The sequence below is a fragment of the Cavia porcellus genome, unplaced genomic scaffold (assembly GCF_034190915.1).
Source record: "Cavia porcellus strain 051 isolate PalLab524CR breed Dunkin Hartley unplaced genomic scaffold, mCavPor4.1 scaffold_6, whole genome shotgun sequence".
Taxonomy (NCBI): Eukaryota; Metazoa; Chordata; class Mammalia; order Rodentia; family Caviidae; genus Cavia; species Cavia porcellus.
The window spans coordinates 93,735,623-93,751,744 of record NW_026947489.1 but is presented as its reverse complement, the minus strand read 5'-3'; the positions used below and the strand labels follow the sequence as shown (position 1 = coordinate 93,751,744).

The following is a 16,122-nucleotide window of genomic DNA, read 5'->3' as shown; positions in this document are numbered from 1 at the left end:
AAGGAGGATCCTGGTAACCTGCTGAAGTTTGGGAGGGGAGGAGAAGGGGCAGCGAGGCCGAGGCAAAGGTTTTCCAGGGCCAGGCTGGGCAGCTGTCCCGGGAGCAGGACAGAAGGCAGTGTCATGGTTAAGGTGTGAGGTGTGCCTTTGATGAAGTCACGTATGAAACGTCAAACCATGCAGTTCGCTGTGGAGAGAGGGTACCACCACTCACAGAGGCCGAGTACAAGGTCCTCAGCAAGCAACAGCCTTCCTGACTCTGTCCCACTTCACCATGTGTCCTGGGGCACAGTGACCTCTGTCTGGTGGCACTGCTGACGTTTAAAGTGTATTTATCACCATCAGATGCCGTCATTTAAAATCCAGCTGAGATGTCCCCTCCTGGACTCGTCTGTGACCACCTCACTCTGCTAACCTGTATATCTCTGAGGATCAAATCCCAGGTACAGGATTTGCCTGTGTTCTCGAGTGCTCGCCCGAGTGAGATCCCTGGGGGCGGAGGCCGTATTCCGTGCCCAGCCAGGGTGCAGTGTAGATAAATTATAAGTTGTTTTCTTTTTCCTTGTATGTGATGCTAGGAAATGTAGACCAGCCAGCCTGCAGGTGATGATGCTTGTTCTAAGACTACCTGGAGCTCTGAGGGTTCCAAATTTAGCTGGTCAATAAACAGACTTCTCCTTTATGAGCAGGTAAACAACTCCAAGATCAACAGACCTGGGCGTAATAAGATGTTCCTCTGCACAATGGCACACAAGCAATGAGGAAAGAAGCAAGGGTCCCCAAGCAGCGTGGCAAAGGGAGACAGTATAAAAGCAAGGGCCCTGGAGAGCACTGGCACAGTCCGGCAGCCACCTCTCCACGCTCCCAAGGACACAGAGCCTCTCCACCATGCCTGGCAGCTGCTGCTCTAGGAGGTGCCCTTCCTTGCCGGCCGTCTCTCTCTGCTCCACTGAGGTGAGCTGTGGGGCACCCGTATGCTTGCCTAGTTCATGCCGGAGCCAGACGTGGCAGCTGGTGACTTGTGAAGACAGCTGTGGGTCTGGTAGCTGTGGGTCCCAGAGCTGCCAGCCATCCTGCTCTGTGAGCAGCTGCTGCCAACCCGTGTGCTTTGAAGCTACCATCTGTGAGCCGTCCTGTGCTGTCAGCAGCTGTGCCCAGCCCGTGTGCCTGGAAGCCACCCTCTGCCAGCCCACCTGCTCCACCAGCAGCTGTGCCCAGCCCGTGTGCTTCGAGGCTACCCTCTGTGAGCCATCCTGCACTGTGAGCAGCTGTGCCCAGCCTGTGTGCTGCAATGCCGCTGTATGTGAGCCGACCTGCTCTGTTGGCAGCTGTGCCCAGCCTGTGTGCCTTGAGGCCACCCTCTGTGAGCCGTCCTGCACTGTGAGCAGCTGTTCCCAGCCTGTGTGCTGTGACACCACCCCCTGCCAGCCAGCAGTCCTCTGTGTGCCTGCTTCCTGCCAGCCGGTCCTCTGCAAACCTAGCTGTTGCCAGCCGGTCATCTGTGAGCCCAGCTGCTGCCCAGCGGTCTGCACAGTGCCTACTTCCTGCCAACCCATGGTCTGTGAGCCTGTTTGCTGCCAGCCGGTGTGCCCCACGCCCAGCTGCTGTCCCTCTGTCTGCTCTGGGACCAGCAGCTGCCAGCCTGCCTGTGGTGACTCTAGCCCCTGCGAGCCGTCTTGCTCAGGTCCCAGTGTCTGCCAACCTGCCGGCTGTGTGGCCCTGGTCTGTGAGCCTGTCTGCGTCCACCCCGTCTGCTGTGTCCCAAGCTCTTGTGAGGCCCCGTGTGCCTCCGATTGTGAGGAGTCCTCCGGTGGGGTCTCCGGCACCTGCCAGCCCGTCTGCTCGGAGCCTAGCCCCTGCCTCCCCTGTGTCTGTGTGCCCACCCCATGCCAGCCCTCCTACGTACTCAAGCGCTGTCACTCTGTCTGCTGTGAGCCTGTTTCTGGTCCGTCCACCTCCAGCCAGCCCCCGTGCCACCGTCCGGGCTCATCCGCATCTGCCATCTGCCAGCCGACCTGCCGTCGCCGGACTTTCTACATACCCAGTTCCTGCAACACCCCGTGCAGTACCTCTATCTATCGCCCCATCTACCGCCCTATCTGCCCGGCGCCCATAACCTACAGGCCTCCGTACTTGACCTCCATCTCCTACCGGCCACCCTGCTACCGGCCACCCTGCTACCGGCCACCCTGCTATCGACCCTGCTACTCCATCCTACGCCGCCCGGCCTGCTTCACCTCCTACTCTTACCGTCCCATCTACTCCCGCCAGCCATGTGCCGAGTCCGACTCTGACAAGCGTGACGGCAAGAAGTCCACCTCCAGCCAGCCCGACTGCCCTGATGCCACCCCTAGCAAGCCTGAGGTCTCTGAGGTGACTCCGGGCCAGCCCTCGGAGGCCAAGCCAGCCAGCCCGCTTCCCCGTGAGACAGCGGCAGCCCAGCCCACTACTGGCAAGCTTGCCGATCGCTGACCAAACCTGAGCCCCACAGCCCCTGCAGAACCAGCCACAAGCTGAAAGGAACATGGGGCTGTCCTTTGCAAAGCTCACTGGGACTTAGCTAGACCCTTCCCTTCCTGCTTGGCCACTTGCTGCCTGCTTCTGCTTTGAAGAACTCACCAGGAATGTCCATATCTGTGGCCTGAAGGGGGGCCCTGGGCGTGGAGAGGTGGCCATTCTGAGTTCTGCCACTAAGCTGAGAAGAGCTGCTTTGTCGCAACATTGGTGCCTTGCCTGGCACAGAGTGTTTTCTTTTTTCCTGCGTGGGCTCACTTGCAGTGTGGGTCCAGGTCCCTCTGGTGCTCCTCCAGTGAAATGCACTTCCTGGTCCAATAAAATGGCTAAGTTAAGCAACATGCTCTTCATCCTCTGTTAATGCCACAATCTCATTGCTTCATTGTGGAGAGCAGTTCCATCCATCCGTGATCCATCCATCCCAGCATCCATCCATGATCCATCCATGCATGCATCCGTCCAAGCATGATCCATCCATGCATGCATCCATCCATCCATTCGTCCATCTATCTGTCCATCTATCCATCCATTCATCATATTAATCCATGTATCCACCTATCCATATCATCCATCCATATCAATCTCTCCATCCATCCATGCTTCTATCACCCATATCCATCCATTCATCCCAATGATCTATCCATCTATATCTGTCTATTCATCTCTATCTGCAATATCCTTAACTGACTTAGGATGCAGCGTCAGGGTAGTTAAGGCTCTTCTGGACATTTGCCCATCCTGTATCTGGCTGGGCTGACTGTCCCTTCCCTGTGCCCCATTCACCTTTTGCCTATGAGCCACTTACCCTCTCTCTAGTCTTTCATCCATATCCACCCATTCATCCACACTCATTCATCCATCTGTCCATCCAGCCACCCACTCACTTACACATCTAGCCATATCTATCTAATCACACACCCACACACCATCCACTCAGCCATCTATCCATCATCCATATCCATTCCATATCCATCTATCCATCAGTCATCTATCCATTCATCCATCCACCCATATACTCAGTCATTTATCCATATCCATATCTATATCTATACATCTATCATCCATACCCACCCACCTGTCATCCACACCTATCCATCCATCCATCCATCCATCCATAACCATCCATGTATCCACATTCATTCATCCATCCATCCACATACCCACTCAACCATCTATCCAGATCCATATCTATATCTATCCATCCATCATCCATATCCACCCATCTATCATCCACATCTATCCCTCCATCCATCCATATCCATCTATTCATCTCCCTCCATCCATTCATCTATCCATTTATATGTCTGCCATGTCAACCCATCCATATTCATCCATCTATCCATCCATTAGTATTCATCTATTCATTTCCAATCATATCCTCACCTACCCACCATTTATCCATTTCCATCTGCCCATTCGTTCACTCATCCATCCATTCATATGTCTGTCTATATACATCCATCCATCCCTACCTAGCCATCAGTACTCACCCATCCATCCATGCATCTGTGATCTATGCACACCCATCCACTCACCCATCCAGGCATATCCATCCATCCATCCATCCACTTGTACACTTCCTTCCATTTGACTATCATCACATCTATCCAGTCATTATCCACAGGCATCTGTCCATCCACTCACACCCTACCCACCCATCTGTCCATATCCATCCTGCCATCCATCCATGGTCCACTCATCTAATATTATTACATGGTTGTTAAATGGGTGCCAGGCATTGGGGACCATGAATTATAAATTGACATCCTATCTGTCCTGGGCTCTTCTTGTCCTGCCTGCATTGTGGGCTGGTTTTGAAATGTGGAAATCACCTTCCTTTTGGTCATGAAGATTAGCTCCTAGGTGTGGGGGTGGATCTTGGCTCGTTTCCTTTATGATATTCAACTTTCCCACTCTACCACTGCCTCTCTGCTGTTCCAGGAGGACTCTCCCTGCCCTGCACCTACACTGGCTAATAAAATAGGGGCTAACTGGAGATTCTGGACCTTCTGTTCCTAGAGAGCAGCAATGGCCCCAGATCCCTGATGTGCGCCCCTCCACTTTGTCTCTTGCTCTTTTTTCCTTTTCTGCTATGTGTCGTAACCCAGACAGGACACTGGAACCCACTGCAGGGGTCTCCAATAACTGGCACCGTGATAAGGGTCTCTAATACCCAGGGACTTGGTTGGATTCTAGGAATAAAAAGACAGAAGTCTCAGTCCTCAATCTTGAGAGCTCGCTAGCAGGGTGACATTCAGGCCACAAGACACCTACATGTCTCTGTTCTAAGCTCAGGGTCTGTGAATGCAGGGAAGTGCCGGAGGACCCGGTAGCAATTCTTAGGGAACCCAAGGCTGGCGCTGAACCTTTCAGCACAAGTCGGGATCACTTAGTGATGGGCGGGAAGGGAGAGCTCCCTCGGCCTGACAACCGTGCCAGTGAGTGGGATGCTCCACATGCTCAGCAAGTGGACTTGGGCAGAGGTGACCTTAGAGGCCAGGGAGCTTGAGGTCAGTGGGTAGGTGACGCTCTGCCTGGGCGGGTCCTTGGGTGCTAGATGGAGGTGCTCAGGCTTGGTGAAGGGCTGACGTGAAGGCGTAGAGGGGCTGAGTACAGTGCAGAGACATGAAGGGCACTGGGCTTGGGGAAGCCCCTGGCCTTGGTGGGGGAAGGAAGGAAACAGAAGGAAATGGTCCTGGAAGAAGCCGGTGTCTAAGTTGGAACGAAACAGGAAATGGAGGTTGTACTTCCCATAACCTGAATTTCCTGAGGGACACTTTTCCTTATCTTCTCCTGGTCCCTGCAGACACTGATAGACTCCATAGGTGTCCTCTTACGATCTCCAGGGAAGGGTTTTTTTGTCCCCAAGACACAGCTTGAGCCCCACAAGCACAGGCAGAGACAAAAGAGGAGCGTCTCCATTTTGGAACTGCTGACATTTTGGGCCGGGTAATTCTTTACTGTGGGTTCCTTCCTGATGTCACCAGATAAACACTGCTGAGTGTTTCCCAGGGCTGCAAATCCGCTCCCTAGAGAATCATTGGTTTAGATGATGGCAGAGGAGGAAGCCAGAAGTGAAATTCATTCGGTACATTGGGGTTGGAATTACTATGTCCTCAGGCCCTGGGATTTATCTCTTTATCTTTCTGGGACCAAAAGAGTAGTTAGCTAGGATATTAAATCTATACAAAACACTGACTTCCTGTTTCATATGTTACAGCAATTCCGGAAAGTGGGATTTTTTCCCCTTGTTTTTTCCCCTAGCTGTATAATGTAACAGCTGAAGGACACACAAGGACCCTGCAGCACACAGGTAAATTGTGGTATATCTGCACAGTGGCATATTATACCCAGCTAGAGTGACTGGGCGGGACTGCATGCTTCAGCCCGGCTGAGCCTTCCTGACATAATAATGCTGGCTCATAAAAATAAGCCCTGGAAGACCATGTACACATACACAGAGAGCACATAACAGAGAGGCACAAAATTGAGATAATCACTAGTAAGTAACATACACATGGTTAGAGTTCCACGCTTGTGTTCGGGGATCAAACTCACGACCTCGAACTTGCCAGGCAGGCGCTTGCACCGCTGAGCTCAGTCCCTGCCCCTAGCTATTGTTTTTTATGGCTCACTGTATTTCTCAGGTTTTTAGCAACCTCAAGCTATACAAAATAAAGATTCTTCTCTCTGCTGGAGGTTTCTTCAAGAAGACAGAATATGAGAGCAAAAGCACTTAGAAAAAATGGGGGAAAGCACAGCATTTCCTCTTGGGAGATAAATAGCTTTGGGGGCCAAGGATTCAGGGATAAAACGCAGTGCAGGGGTCTCTACAGCTTGAAAGATGCCAAAGTGAGCACGGGTGAGAAGATGAACACAAGACGTGTATGTGTGTGTCCTGGAAGTGATGGCATGAGAAAAGCAGTAACGGCAGGGCGGAGGTTTTCCAGTCCCTGTTCTGATCAGAAAAGCTCCTCATCCTTTTAAGAAGGTGAAGGGAGGTTCAAAGAGAAGGCATTGTGTAGCTGGCACTTTGCAAAGTGCCCCCCAGAACTGCTGGGATTTTCAGTAATTTGCGATCCAGTCAGAGAAGAATGAGAAGAGCCCCAGAGAAACAGCACTGCAGGCGGGGAAAGCTCAGTGCCTTGAGGACGTGGCAGTCACCTAACTGTCCGACAGTGAGTTAGGGGCAAAACCAGAAATCAGGGCTGGCCTTGCTGGACTCGGCATGGCCTTCCCACGCCAGCACACAATCCCAGCAGGAGCCCGGCCAGGATGTGGACCAGTGTGGGCGGATGCGGGCAGACTCGTGGGCGGATGGATAGCTACAGGTGGGTGGATGGGAAGGCCTTGGTGGCCACGCAGAGCCTGGACAAGCTCTGAGAAGGAGAGCGACAGGGGTCAGAGGAGCCCCCCCCCCCCCACTTTCCTCTTGGAAGGAACTGATTTAACTGCACCTGCAGACATGTCTTGATAGTACTTCTGGTGGCTGTAGTTTTACAGTTTTAGAAATTATGTTCGCCCCACATTACAAACTTCCTCTACCTCGCGGCCTCCTTCTCTTCTTCCCCCTTCTCCTTTTTCCCCTCCCCTCCTTCTGTTCTCCTCCTCCCTTCTCCTCCAGCCTCCTCCTCTCCCTTTCTTTATCCTTTTCTTCTCATTTTTCTTCCTTCCTCCTCCTCTGTTCCTCTCATTCTCCTCCATCTTTTCCCTCTTCTTCCTCTTCCTCTTCCTCACCTTCCTTCTTTTTCTCCTCTTCTCATCCTCCTCTTTGCTCGGATTATGGGGGTTGGGGAATGAACCCAGGGCCTTTGCACTGAGCTACATTCCCAGCCCATTTAAAATATATTTTATTAGGGACTGGGGATTTAGCTCAGCGGAGTACAATTCGCATCGCTGTGCTGGAAGTGACAAAACTAACTCAAGAAGACTCGGTCCCTAAGCTATGCCTGGAATAAACAGTGCGCAAACCCAGCCAGCTCATCCCATCCTGAAGTCTCTGACATCAACCGCTCATTAGGCCTCCTGGAACTGAGGAGGAGTGGGAAGGACTCCCACGGAGACTGGGGCCAGTGTGTACTACAGCCTACGGCACCGGCTTCCGGGCCAGCTGTCCAGGGCCTGGGCTGGGGAGCATCCACCCCGCGCTGCGACTGTAATTATCAGCAAGCACAAACTCAGTGAGTGCTCGCCTCTACTTAGCAATGCACCTGAAGATGACTTTTAAGCGGGGAAGTTTTAAAACTGATCATATTGAATGGAGAAGAATTAGAAGTCAAGCGTGGTCCCCTCTGTCTATATTCCCAGCACTCTGGGAAGCTGAGGCAGGAAGATCACAAGTTGGAACCCAACCTGGGCAATTTTGCAACTTTTTGAGACCTTACTTCAAAATAAAATGTTTTGTTTGTTGGTTTTTTTTTTTTTTTTTTTTTTTTCCTTTTTCCTTTTTGTCGGTACCAGGGATTGAACTCACGACTGCCTGCTTGCAAGGCAGGCACTCAGTGAGTTCATTCCAGGCTGGTATTGGCAGTAACCCTGCAGCAAATGGACGCCCCTGCAGTTGTTACTGGTTGTTACATAAAACTTCAGTTCCAGAAAGAGGCGGAGGCGCTGCAGTGTTCGTGGGCTTCACAGCCTACTTCCCGGCTCCCTGTGATTGATCCCGGGCTTTACTTCCTGATTGTGAGGAAGGGCGCAGGACACGGTGGCTTGGGGGAGGCCTCCTGATGAGGGGGTAGTGCTTGCTTCAGTTGGGCTGGGGCACAACCTGTAAAAGAGCTCACCCCAGAGCGGCACCCCTGAGGCCAGGTTCTACAAAGGGAAATTCCAGCTTCATAGCCACCTTCCCAAGTGGAGCCTAATCAGAGGCGGGGGTGCAAATAGGCAGAAACAATAACAGGGAAAGATGCTCCCTGGGGCCCCGCCAGGGACTATAAAGGCCTCTCTAAGGACGATCTTTCTTTCGATCTTTGGAACCTGGACACACAGAGGCTGTGATCCTCAGCAAGCGTAGCGCACGCTCCATGGTAAACAGCTGTTGTCCTGGAAATGACACAGCCCCTCCGGCTGTGCCTGCTGTTACCGTATGCCCAAGCGTCCGAAATGCGATCTGCCTGCCCAGTTCCTGCCAGAGCAGAACGTGGCAACTGGTCACGTGCCAAGGGAACCACCAGCCATCCCGCCGCCAACCTCCCCACCTCCCCGACATGTCCTGCGTGGGTTTTGTTTGCCAGCCCATAGACTCCAGCGCAGCCCGCTGTCTGTCAGGCGCTGGTCACTCTCCTGGGCTGGGTGCCTCCCCTCCGCCGTCCTGCTCAGACTCTGCCGGTGGTGAGTCCAAGCTAGAGTCCAAGTGCTGCGATGCCAGCTCCTGTCTGCAGAGCTCCTGCCAGGAACCTGCGTGCCCACCTGGGCCAGGCCAGGCAGTGGGTGGCCAGTCTGTCTGCCACGAAGCTAAGTCCTGCCCAGACATAACTTCCGGTGTTGACGTGCCTTGCCCACCAGTTCTCCCGGCAGCTAGCCTGTGCCAACCCAGCTGCTGCCAAGGAGGCTCACAGCATCCCACGGGAGGTGAGGACCAGCTCTGCTGTGGTGCCAGCTGTCACCCGCTCCTCTGCTACGTCTTTGAGCCAGGCCGACCTGTCCCCTGCATTCCCGTTTCCTGCCAGCCGTGGACTTTTGTATTCTGTTCCTGCAGTCCGACTTGCTGGGTGCATGCTCCCTGCCAGGCATATCATTGCCACCTGGCTTCTCCTGTGTCCTTCATCTGCCGGCCAGCAGCCACCTGCCGGTCCTCCTGTTCTGAAAACAGCCCTTGCAAGCCGGTTTCCTGTGGCCCTGTGCCCTCGGGCCAACCAACTTGTGATGGATGCACTTCTCACAGTCCTGGCCGCCAGTCCCCATCCTGGAAGCCTGCTTGCTGTGTGACAGGCTCAGGCAAAGCGTCCAGCTGTGGCTTTAGCCACCTCTGACCGACCTCCCCAAGTCTGTGCCCAGCAGCCCTTGTGTGCTGACTCTCCATCCAGCACCCTGTGAGCCCAGCTGCCACAAACTTGCGCTCTGCCGGTGAGCACCCTTGTCCTCCCGTGAAGGGGGGGGGGGGCTGCTGCCCACGATGCACAGCCACCCTGGGGCGCCCACCTCCCTCTCGGGGACTGCAACACTGCCTGTGCCCTGATGCTATTAGGATCCGATCCCCACTCTCTCCAGGTGGATGAGGAGTCCCCGCCCAGGACGAGCTGGTTGGTAAGGAAGGGAGACCGAGCCTTACAGCCCAGCCTCCCTCCCACATTTCCCGATGCTCTCAGCTCATGTCCCAGCACAGCCTTCCCTGTGGTCATGGTTTGATCCTTCAGGGGATCCCCTCGCTGCCAATTGCTCAAAAAGAGCTGAGCAGTGAAGAGTCGTGGAGAGACACCGGTGCTTCTGCTGATTTCTGTACAGCCTGTCAGCTTCCCTTAGGTCACACTGGCCCTGGGGGCTGTGGCCTCCACTCCGTGAGGCCGTCTGCACTGTGGGAATGGGTGGCAGAAGGCTGGAACTGCAGAAGCTCAAGCTGGAGTGGGGGAGGGTGAGTGGCGTCCCTGGCTCCAGCCTTTTCACTGCCCAGAGCTCTTTTGGGCTGAGTGGGTCCCAGTTTCCCCACAGTGAACCTATGCGGGAAGCCAGGGCTCAAAATAAAAGCATCATACTACAGGGACGTACACGTGTCCATGACTACAGCAGCCCAATTCATAGTGGCCAAGTGGAAACTGTTCATGTCTGTCAGCAGGTGAATGGGTTAAAGGAAGTGAGGTATTTATATGCAGTGGAATACTACTCTGCCACGAAGAAGGGTACAGTTGAATCATTTGTGGGAAACAGATGCACTTGAGACCCCTGTCACCTGAGGTAACTCAGACATACACGCATAAGAGCGCATGGTTGCTCTTAGATATGTATGATAAAAGGTAATCAGAGAAAGAAGAGAGAGGAAAGAGCATTGGAATTCGGCACGGGCAGCGTATCCAGAAGTGTGCTTTGACTTAGTACAATCATCTTACGTGCCTGACATGTTCTGTGGTCTGTGAGTCTGCTCTTCAGTTTGTGTGGTTAGCTGCATGAGGTCTCACAAGCTAAGTGAGTGAGTCTGACGCAGGGAAGATAACCGGGGAGCGGGGAAGGGGGATGATGATCAGCACTGAGCTGTGTTCTGTGCGCCCATCAGTTCCCGGCCGTGGGCGAAGTTATTGTGGGCTGCAAATGTGCACCAATGAAAGTAAAAAGAGAAAGGAACGAACTTTTCAAGCTGGATCCCGCCTACCCCGAGAGTGGGTAGCGCTGCTCACTATAAAACCAAAACTAGAGATAATGACCTCGTCTAGCAGTAGGTATGGGTCATTTAAAATACTACAAGATTCGTGCAGTACACTGAACATAATTTATAACATTAGTGACAAAGAACTACACCTGGTTAAAAGCATGACCTCAGTATGGGTCATGTGAAGTCTATGAAGTGAGCACATTTTGTAAAGATTTCTTATTTTACACGTGTATTTGCATCAAAAATGTCTTGTGGAGAATACAGGTTACTGTCTCTCTGTCTCGCTCTCTTTCTCTCTCTCTCTGTGGAGAATGCCGGGCTTGAAACCAAGTCTTACAGTGAGCCTCCTGCCTAACACTCGTGTCTTCCTGCCTCAGTCTTTCCAAGTGCTTGGGTTACAGGCAGACATCTGCCGCCTGGCTTCTTTCCCCTTAGTTTCTTAAAGAGATTATATTTTGCTGATGAAATAAGACCTGTTAGCATTTTAATTTCTTTCCTACGTGTTTGATGGCCTTTTCTCCAGAGGTGATGAATTACTGATGCTAAAAAATTTTCTTTTCAACATAGAAAAGAAATAAACATGGAAGATATTGGGCATGGAGAACAGTTTAAGGTGACTCCACTCTACATTTGAATGATAAATTTACCGAATGGCCTGTTCAAATAAAACTGGAAACACTTTGGAGTCTTTCCGTAGTTTGCTGTGTTTTGACATTGGAAGAGATGGTTTTTAAAACAATTAGCTCCAAGGGACTTCTGATCCTCTTTTGTATTCCTGGTGCTCAGTTATTAAACCTGAATACTTTTGAAAGTGGGTGCCTTGGCTTGCTTTTGGGAAAATCTTTACTGTAAACTTCCTTGTCCCTTTTGTCAGTTAAGGACCTCTGGGTGTGCGACATGGTTTAGGTCTGAAGCCACAGGGAAGGCCATGATCTGGGTCTGGGACAGGGGAGCCAGGTTTCCTTGCGTGTAGCTGCCCTGTTCCTCCAGCACCATCTAAAGAAAAGACGACCGTCTCCCCACAGGATCACCTCAGAGCTCTCGTCTAAGGTCAGCTCACCTTTGGTGGATGGTACTTTCGGAATCTAAATTGTATTGTTGATCAATTCTCCATTCTCAGCTCTGAGCTTCGGTTCTCCTGTTGGTCTCTCTGTTTATCCTGGCTCTCCCGAACAGGATGAAGGGATAATTATCCAAGTGGCGTAAGTGCCTGGAGCGGTCCTCACATACACCAGCATTTCCGTTTTGTGGCAAAACATAAAATAAGCCTTATTTGATAAAATGTTATAGATCTGATGAAAATAATTTATTGGTCATTTATATAAGACAGGAGACTCATCCAAATCTCCTTTGTCAGTGGTTAGAAAATTTATTGGCGAAGCAGTAAAAATTAAAAAAATACATTGACCGTTAACATTCAGGTCAAAGGGTATCCTGTGGGAAGGTTGGGGAAGGTTAAAGGAGGTGAGAAGCCCGTGCTCACGGTCTCTTCCTCTATGGACCGTCCTCTGCAGAGAGAGCAGGTCTTGTTGCTGAGAAAGCACCTCCACCCCCAGCTAGAGCTTTGCAAGGAGTCAAAGGCAGGAATTTGCAGTTTGGAAATGCAACCCAAAGCGAAAGTTCCAGAGCAGGGGTGAGAGAGAAAGTTCCCCTGGACCATGGCTCAGGGGAGAAGGGCTTGCATCCCACCAACACGCACTGGTCAGGTGACCTTTGGTAAGGTCAGAGTCCCATCTACGGAAGGAAGAACCAGCTTCAGTTTACCCCAGGATTTGCCTGTGTGGTGCAGAGAGCTCAGCTATTTCCCCCAGGATTGTGCTAAAAGCCCCGTACACCCTGGAACTTGTGTGAAAGAAAGAACCTTGAGATATAAATGATGATTCATGGAAAAGGAACTACTAGACAAAGAAGCTGGTGACAGGATGCTCAAACCACCACTTTTCAGAGAAACCCAAATTGAAATAGCAGTTAGACACCACTGCGTGGCCGTCAAGCAGCAGGTAACTGAATGCGCTCAGGAGCTCAGTGCAAGGAACAGCTAGCAATCATGCAGCCTTTGTGAGGCACACAGGCTGTCTCTGACTGCATTTGCCATCGTGTCGTTAAGGTGTTGATGAACAGTGTGTGCGCAGATGAGTGTGGCTGAGTGCTAATAAAACTTTATTTACAACAACATGCAGTGGGCAGGTTTTGGCTCATGGGCGGGAGATGGTCCACTCCTGTTCATGTCGGGTGCTGCTGGGATCACGAGTTTGTAGGAACCCAGCATTGATGGTGGGATTACTGGCTTGAAGGTAAAACCTGAACTCAGGTAAAGAATAGAAACGCATATTCTGTGATCCAGAATGTCTGCTCTTGAGGATGTATTCCTGCAAAATCTTGCCGCGGGTTCACAGAGGAACCCATGCAAGGGTGTTCACTGGGGCATTTCTTTGTTGGACTGGAGTTTAAAAGAAATCTGGTGTCATCTGGTTTTTAACTGATGTTCCCCTATTCTGTTTTGCTGGATAGTATCAGGTTCGAAAGTTTAGGCATCAGCTGTGAAGATAATGAGATTCATTATGACGCCCATTCTTGTTGACTTTTATCTACTTTTGAAGACCTACAATGTCTCCAATGTTTTGGCTTTGTCGGTTTTATTCTTTACTGTTTTGTTCAATTGTATTATAACTAATGATATAGGCAATTCTATTAGAGATAGCGGGAGGCATTATGGTAACCATTGTTGATCACCTTGTATTATGTTTTTACATTATCTATTATGTCCACCCTTTTGACTTGACCGATTCTGTTCTGTTATGTCACATTTGGTTTTACTCTCTTCCAAAAAAGTAATAAGAACCGTGGGAGCAATGAAACCCAAAATGTGTAATAGTCATCGTACAAAAGAGAGGAAAAGAAAGCGCTCCAAACTATATAACTGCATGTATATTTAAGTGTATAAGATAGAAAATGATATCACAGAGTTTTATTGGATCAATGAACAGAACTGTTTGCAGTATCATTGATGGAATGTCCACTTTACAAGCTTTAATTTTGTGACTTGAACAATTATTTCTAAGATGACAATATGTAATCCATTAACTAGTGATTTCCTACTGTTCTTTTTTTTTTCTGTAAATCTGTATAACTTGTACCCTTTCCCTGCTTTTTTTTTCTTTTCTCCTTAAATAAAATTAAAAAAAAAAAGAAAAAAAAAAAAAAAGAAATCTGGTGTCTACACCTGAGAAAGTGGGTAGGCGAATTTATGAGGAGTTGCTCTGAGTGTCATGTTGGAATTAGATGAAACGTATTATTCAGATGCAGAGATACATGGATGCATTTTTTGGTACCAGAAATCTAACTCAGGACCTCGCACTTGCCAGGCAGGTGCTGTGCCACTGAGCAACAGCTGTGGCCCACCTGGATGTATCTTAAAACCATGCTGCTTACTTATAAAACAGAATAAGACACATCACTCACGGCCACTCACATGACTACGTGGTCGGCTATTCCACTGACAGACACATAAGAACTCATGCAAAAAAAAAAAAAAAAAAATGCCTGGAGCTACCTCTGGGAAGAAAATGGGGCACAGGAAAAACAGCGATTAAGTTAATGGATATGCAAGTGCAGAGAGAAATTTCCTAAATACACAGGAAAGGGATCTTGTAAGGACCAAAAATGACAGTGTTCCATTTGTTTGCAACTGAGCTCCAAAACAAGAACTCAGAGAAGGCAGAGAGGGAGAGAAAAGGAAACCTTGCTATCGCAACAGACTTCTCATAGGTGAATGTCTTCCCAAGTGATGTGTGGATGGGTAACCCACCCCAAACCTCTCTCTTGCATCTTCCACACAGATCCCTGTCACTCTGGGTGAGGCTGAGGGTCTGGGAAATGGACGTATCCTGCCGACTCTGCTCCTTAGATTCTCTCTGCTTATGCATTTCATTTATTGATCCCAGCACGCTCCAAGGACTCAAGATTTCAAAGTGCATTTTGCAATAGCTCTTTTTTGGATCTGCCTGAGTCTATCTTCTCCTTCTTATCGTCCCAATCATCAATTTCGCAGCTAACTGCACATAGCTTGCCCTGGCCAGCTGCCAGCGTGGCAAACGCTAGGTCTAAATATGTCAAATGAGAGACGTGGGCTGGGTGATCTGTATCTCTCCCTGGGCTTGGCAGCAGTTCAAATAAGCGTTTACCTGCAGCTCTTAGGTCTGCTGGAACTTGCCCTAAAACATCTCCCATCTCCTGTTATAAGCAGTGCTCTATCCAGCCTGGACATGCTTCTAACTAATCCTGTTCACACTCCACCTCAGCAGAGTAGGAGGACAATTTTTAAAAATATGAGAAAGATACACAAACACCACTGAGAACTGATTTCTTTCATCTCCTTCAGATTTTAAAAGTATGCAATGGGAATACAACATTATTCATAAGGTTGGGGTTCCTATTATACCCATCTATTTTTTTTTTTTGCTTTTTGAACCAGGGATCGAACTCATGACTTCACGCTTGCCAGGCAGGTGCTCATGTGGCTGAGCTAAATCTCCAGCCCTTATGCCTGTCCCTTGTTTCTTTTCTCCTTTCCTTCTCAGGGTCAACCTACATCATGATTTTTATTGTCTTCCTTCCCAGCTACTGTAATTTATGTAAGAAATAAGCATACATTTATAAAGTATATAAATAATATCTACCATTAGGGGTTGCAAATTTGAAAGTTTACATACATAGCATGAAATTTTGCAACTTAATATTTTAGCTCGCTATTGCTTTTGAGAACTGTGCCTTTGAGTACATGTATTCATTTTATTTTCCTAACAGTCTGTCGATGGCATGAAGCCTTAACCCCGGACTCAAGGGCTGGGACAGCAGGTGTTTGCTATCTTGCTGACTCTGCAGGTTAGAAGTGCAGGTGGGGCGTGGCTAGGTGGCGGTAGCTTAGTACATGAGCTACCGAAATGTGAGCCTTGAGGCTGGAGTCCCGGTAACTGCGGGATCTCCTCTGAGGCCATCAGATGGGTCCACCCCCGAGCTGTCTGCCTGACAGACCCGGTAATTTCCCATCCAAGTCTCAGCTTGAACTGGGTGCCAAGTAAGATGCTGACACTGAAATGAAACATGGAAAAAGAGAAACTGCCTGACATCCCTAGATCTAATTAGTCCTCTGTTAGCTCTTAATCCAGCATCCACAAAGGACCCTTTGAATAATCCAGGACTTTGTTTCCAGACAAGATCAAGTCTATCATCAGTGCGTGGCCTGCAGAAACCTGAAACGCTGGAGGGGCCCCTACGGGACCTGCCTCAACAGCGGAGCCTTCATC

The 16,122-nt window shown here is 50.0% G+C and overlaps 2 protein-coding genes across 2 annotated transcripts; both read left to right on the top strand.

Moving 5' to 3' along the window:
- Nucleotides 1-851: 851 nt before the first annotated feature.
- LOC100735729 (keratin-associated protein 16-1) lies at nucleotides 852-2,853 on the top strand. Its single transcript, XM_003467105.2, has one exon. The coding sequence runs from the start codon at nucleotides 889-891 to the stop codon at nucleotides 2,470-2,472; it is 1,584 nt and encodes a 527-aa protein (XP_003467153.2). The 5' UTR covers nucleotides 852-888; the 3' UTR covers nucleotides 2,473-2,853.
- A 5,642-nt stretch (nucleotides 2,854-8,495) lies between these two features.
- Nucleotides 8,496-10,209, top strand: Krtap29-1 (keratin associated like protein 29-1). The gene has a single exon (XM_063249721.1). It carries the CDS (start codon nucleotides 8,538-8,540, stop codon nucleotides 9,483-9,485), a length of 948 nt encoding a protein of 315 aa, XP_063105791.1. The 5' UTR covers nucleotides 8,496-8,537; the 3' UTR covers nucleotides 9,486-10,209.
- Nucleotides 10,210-16,122: the final 5,913 nt, after the last annotated feature.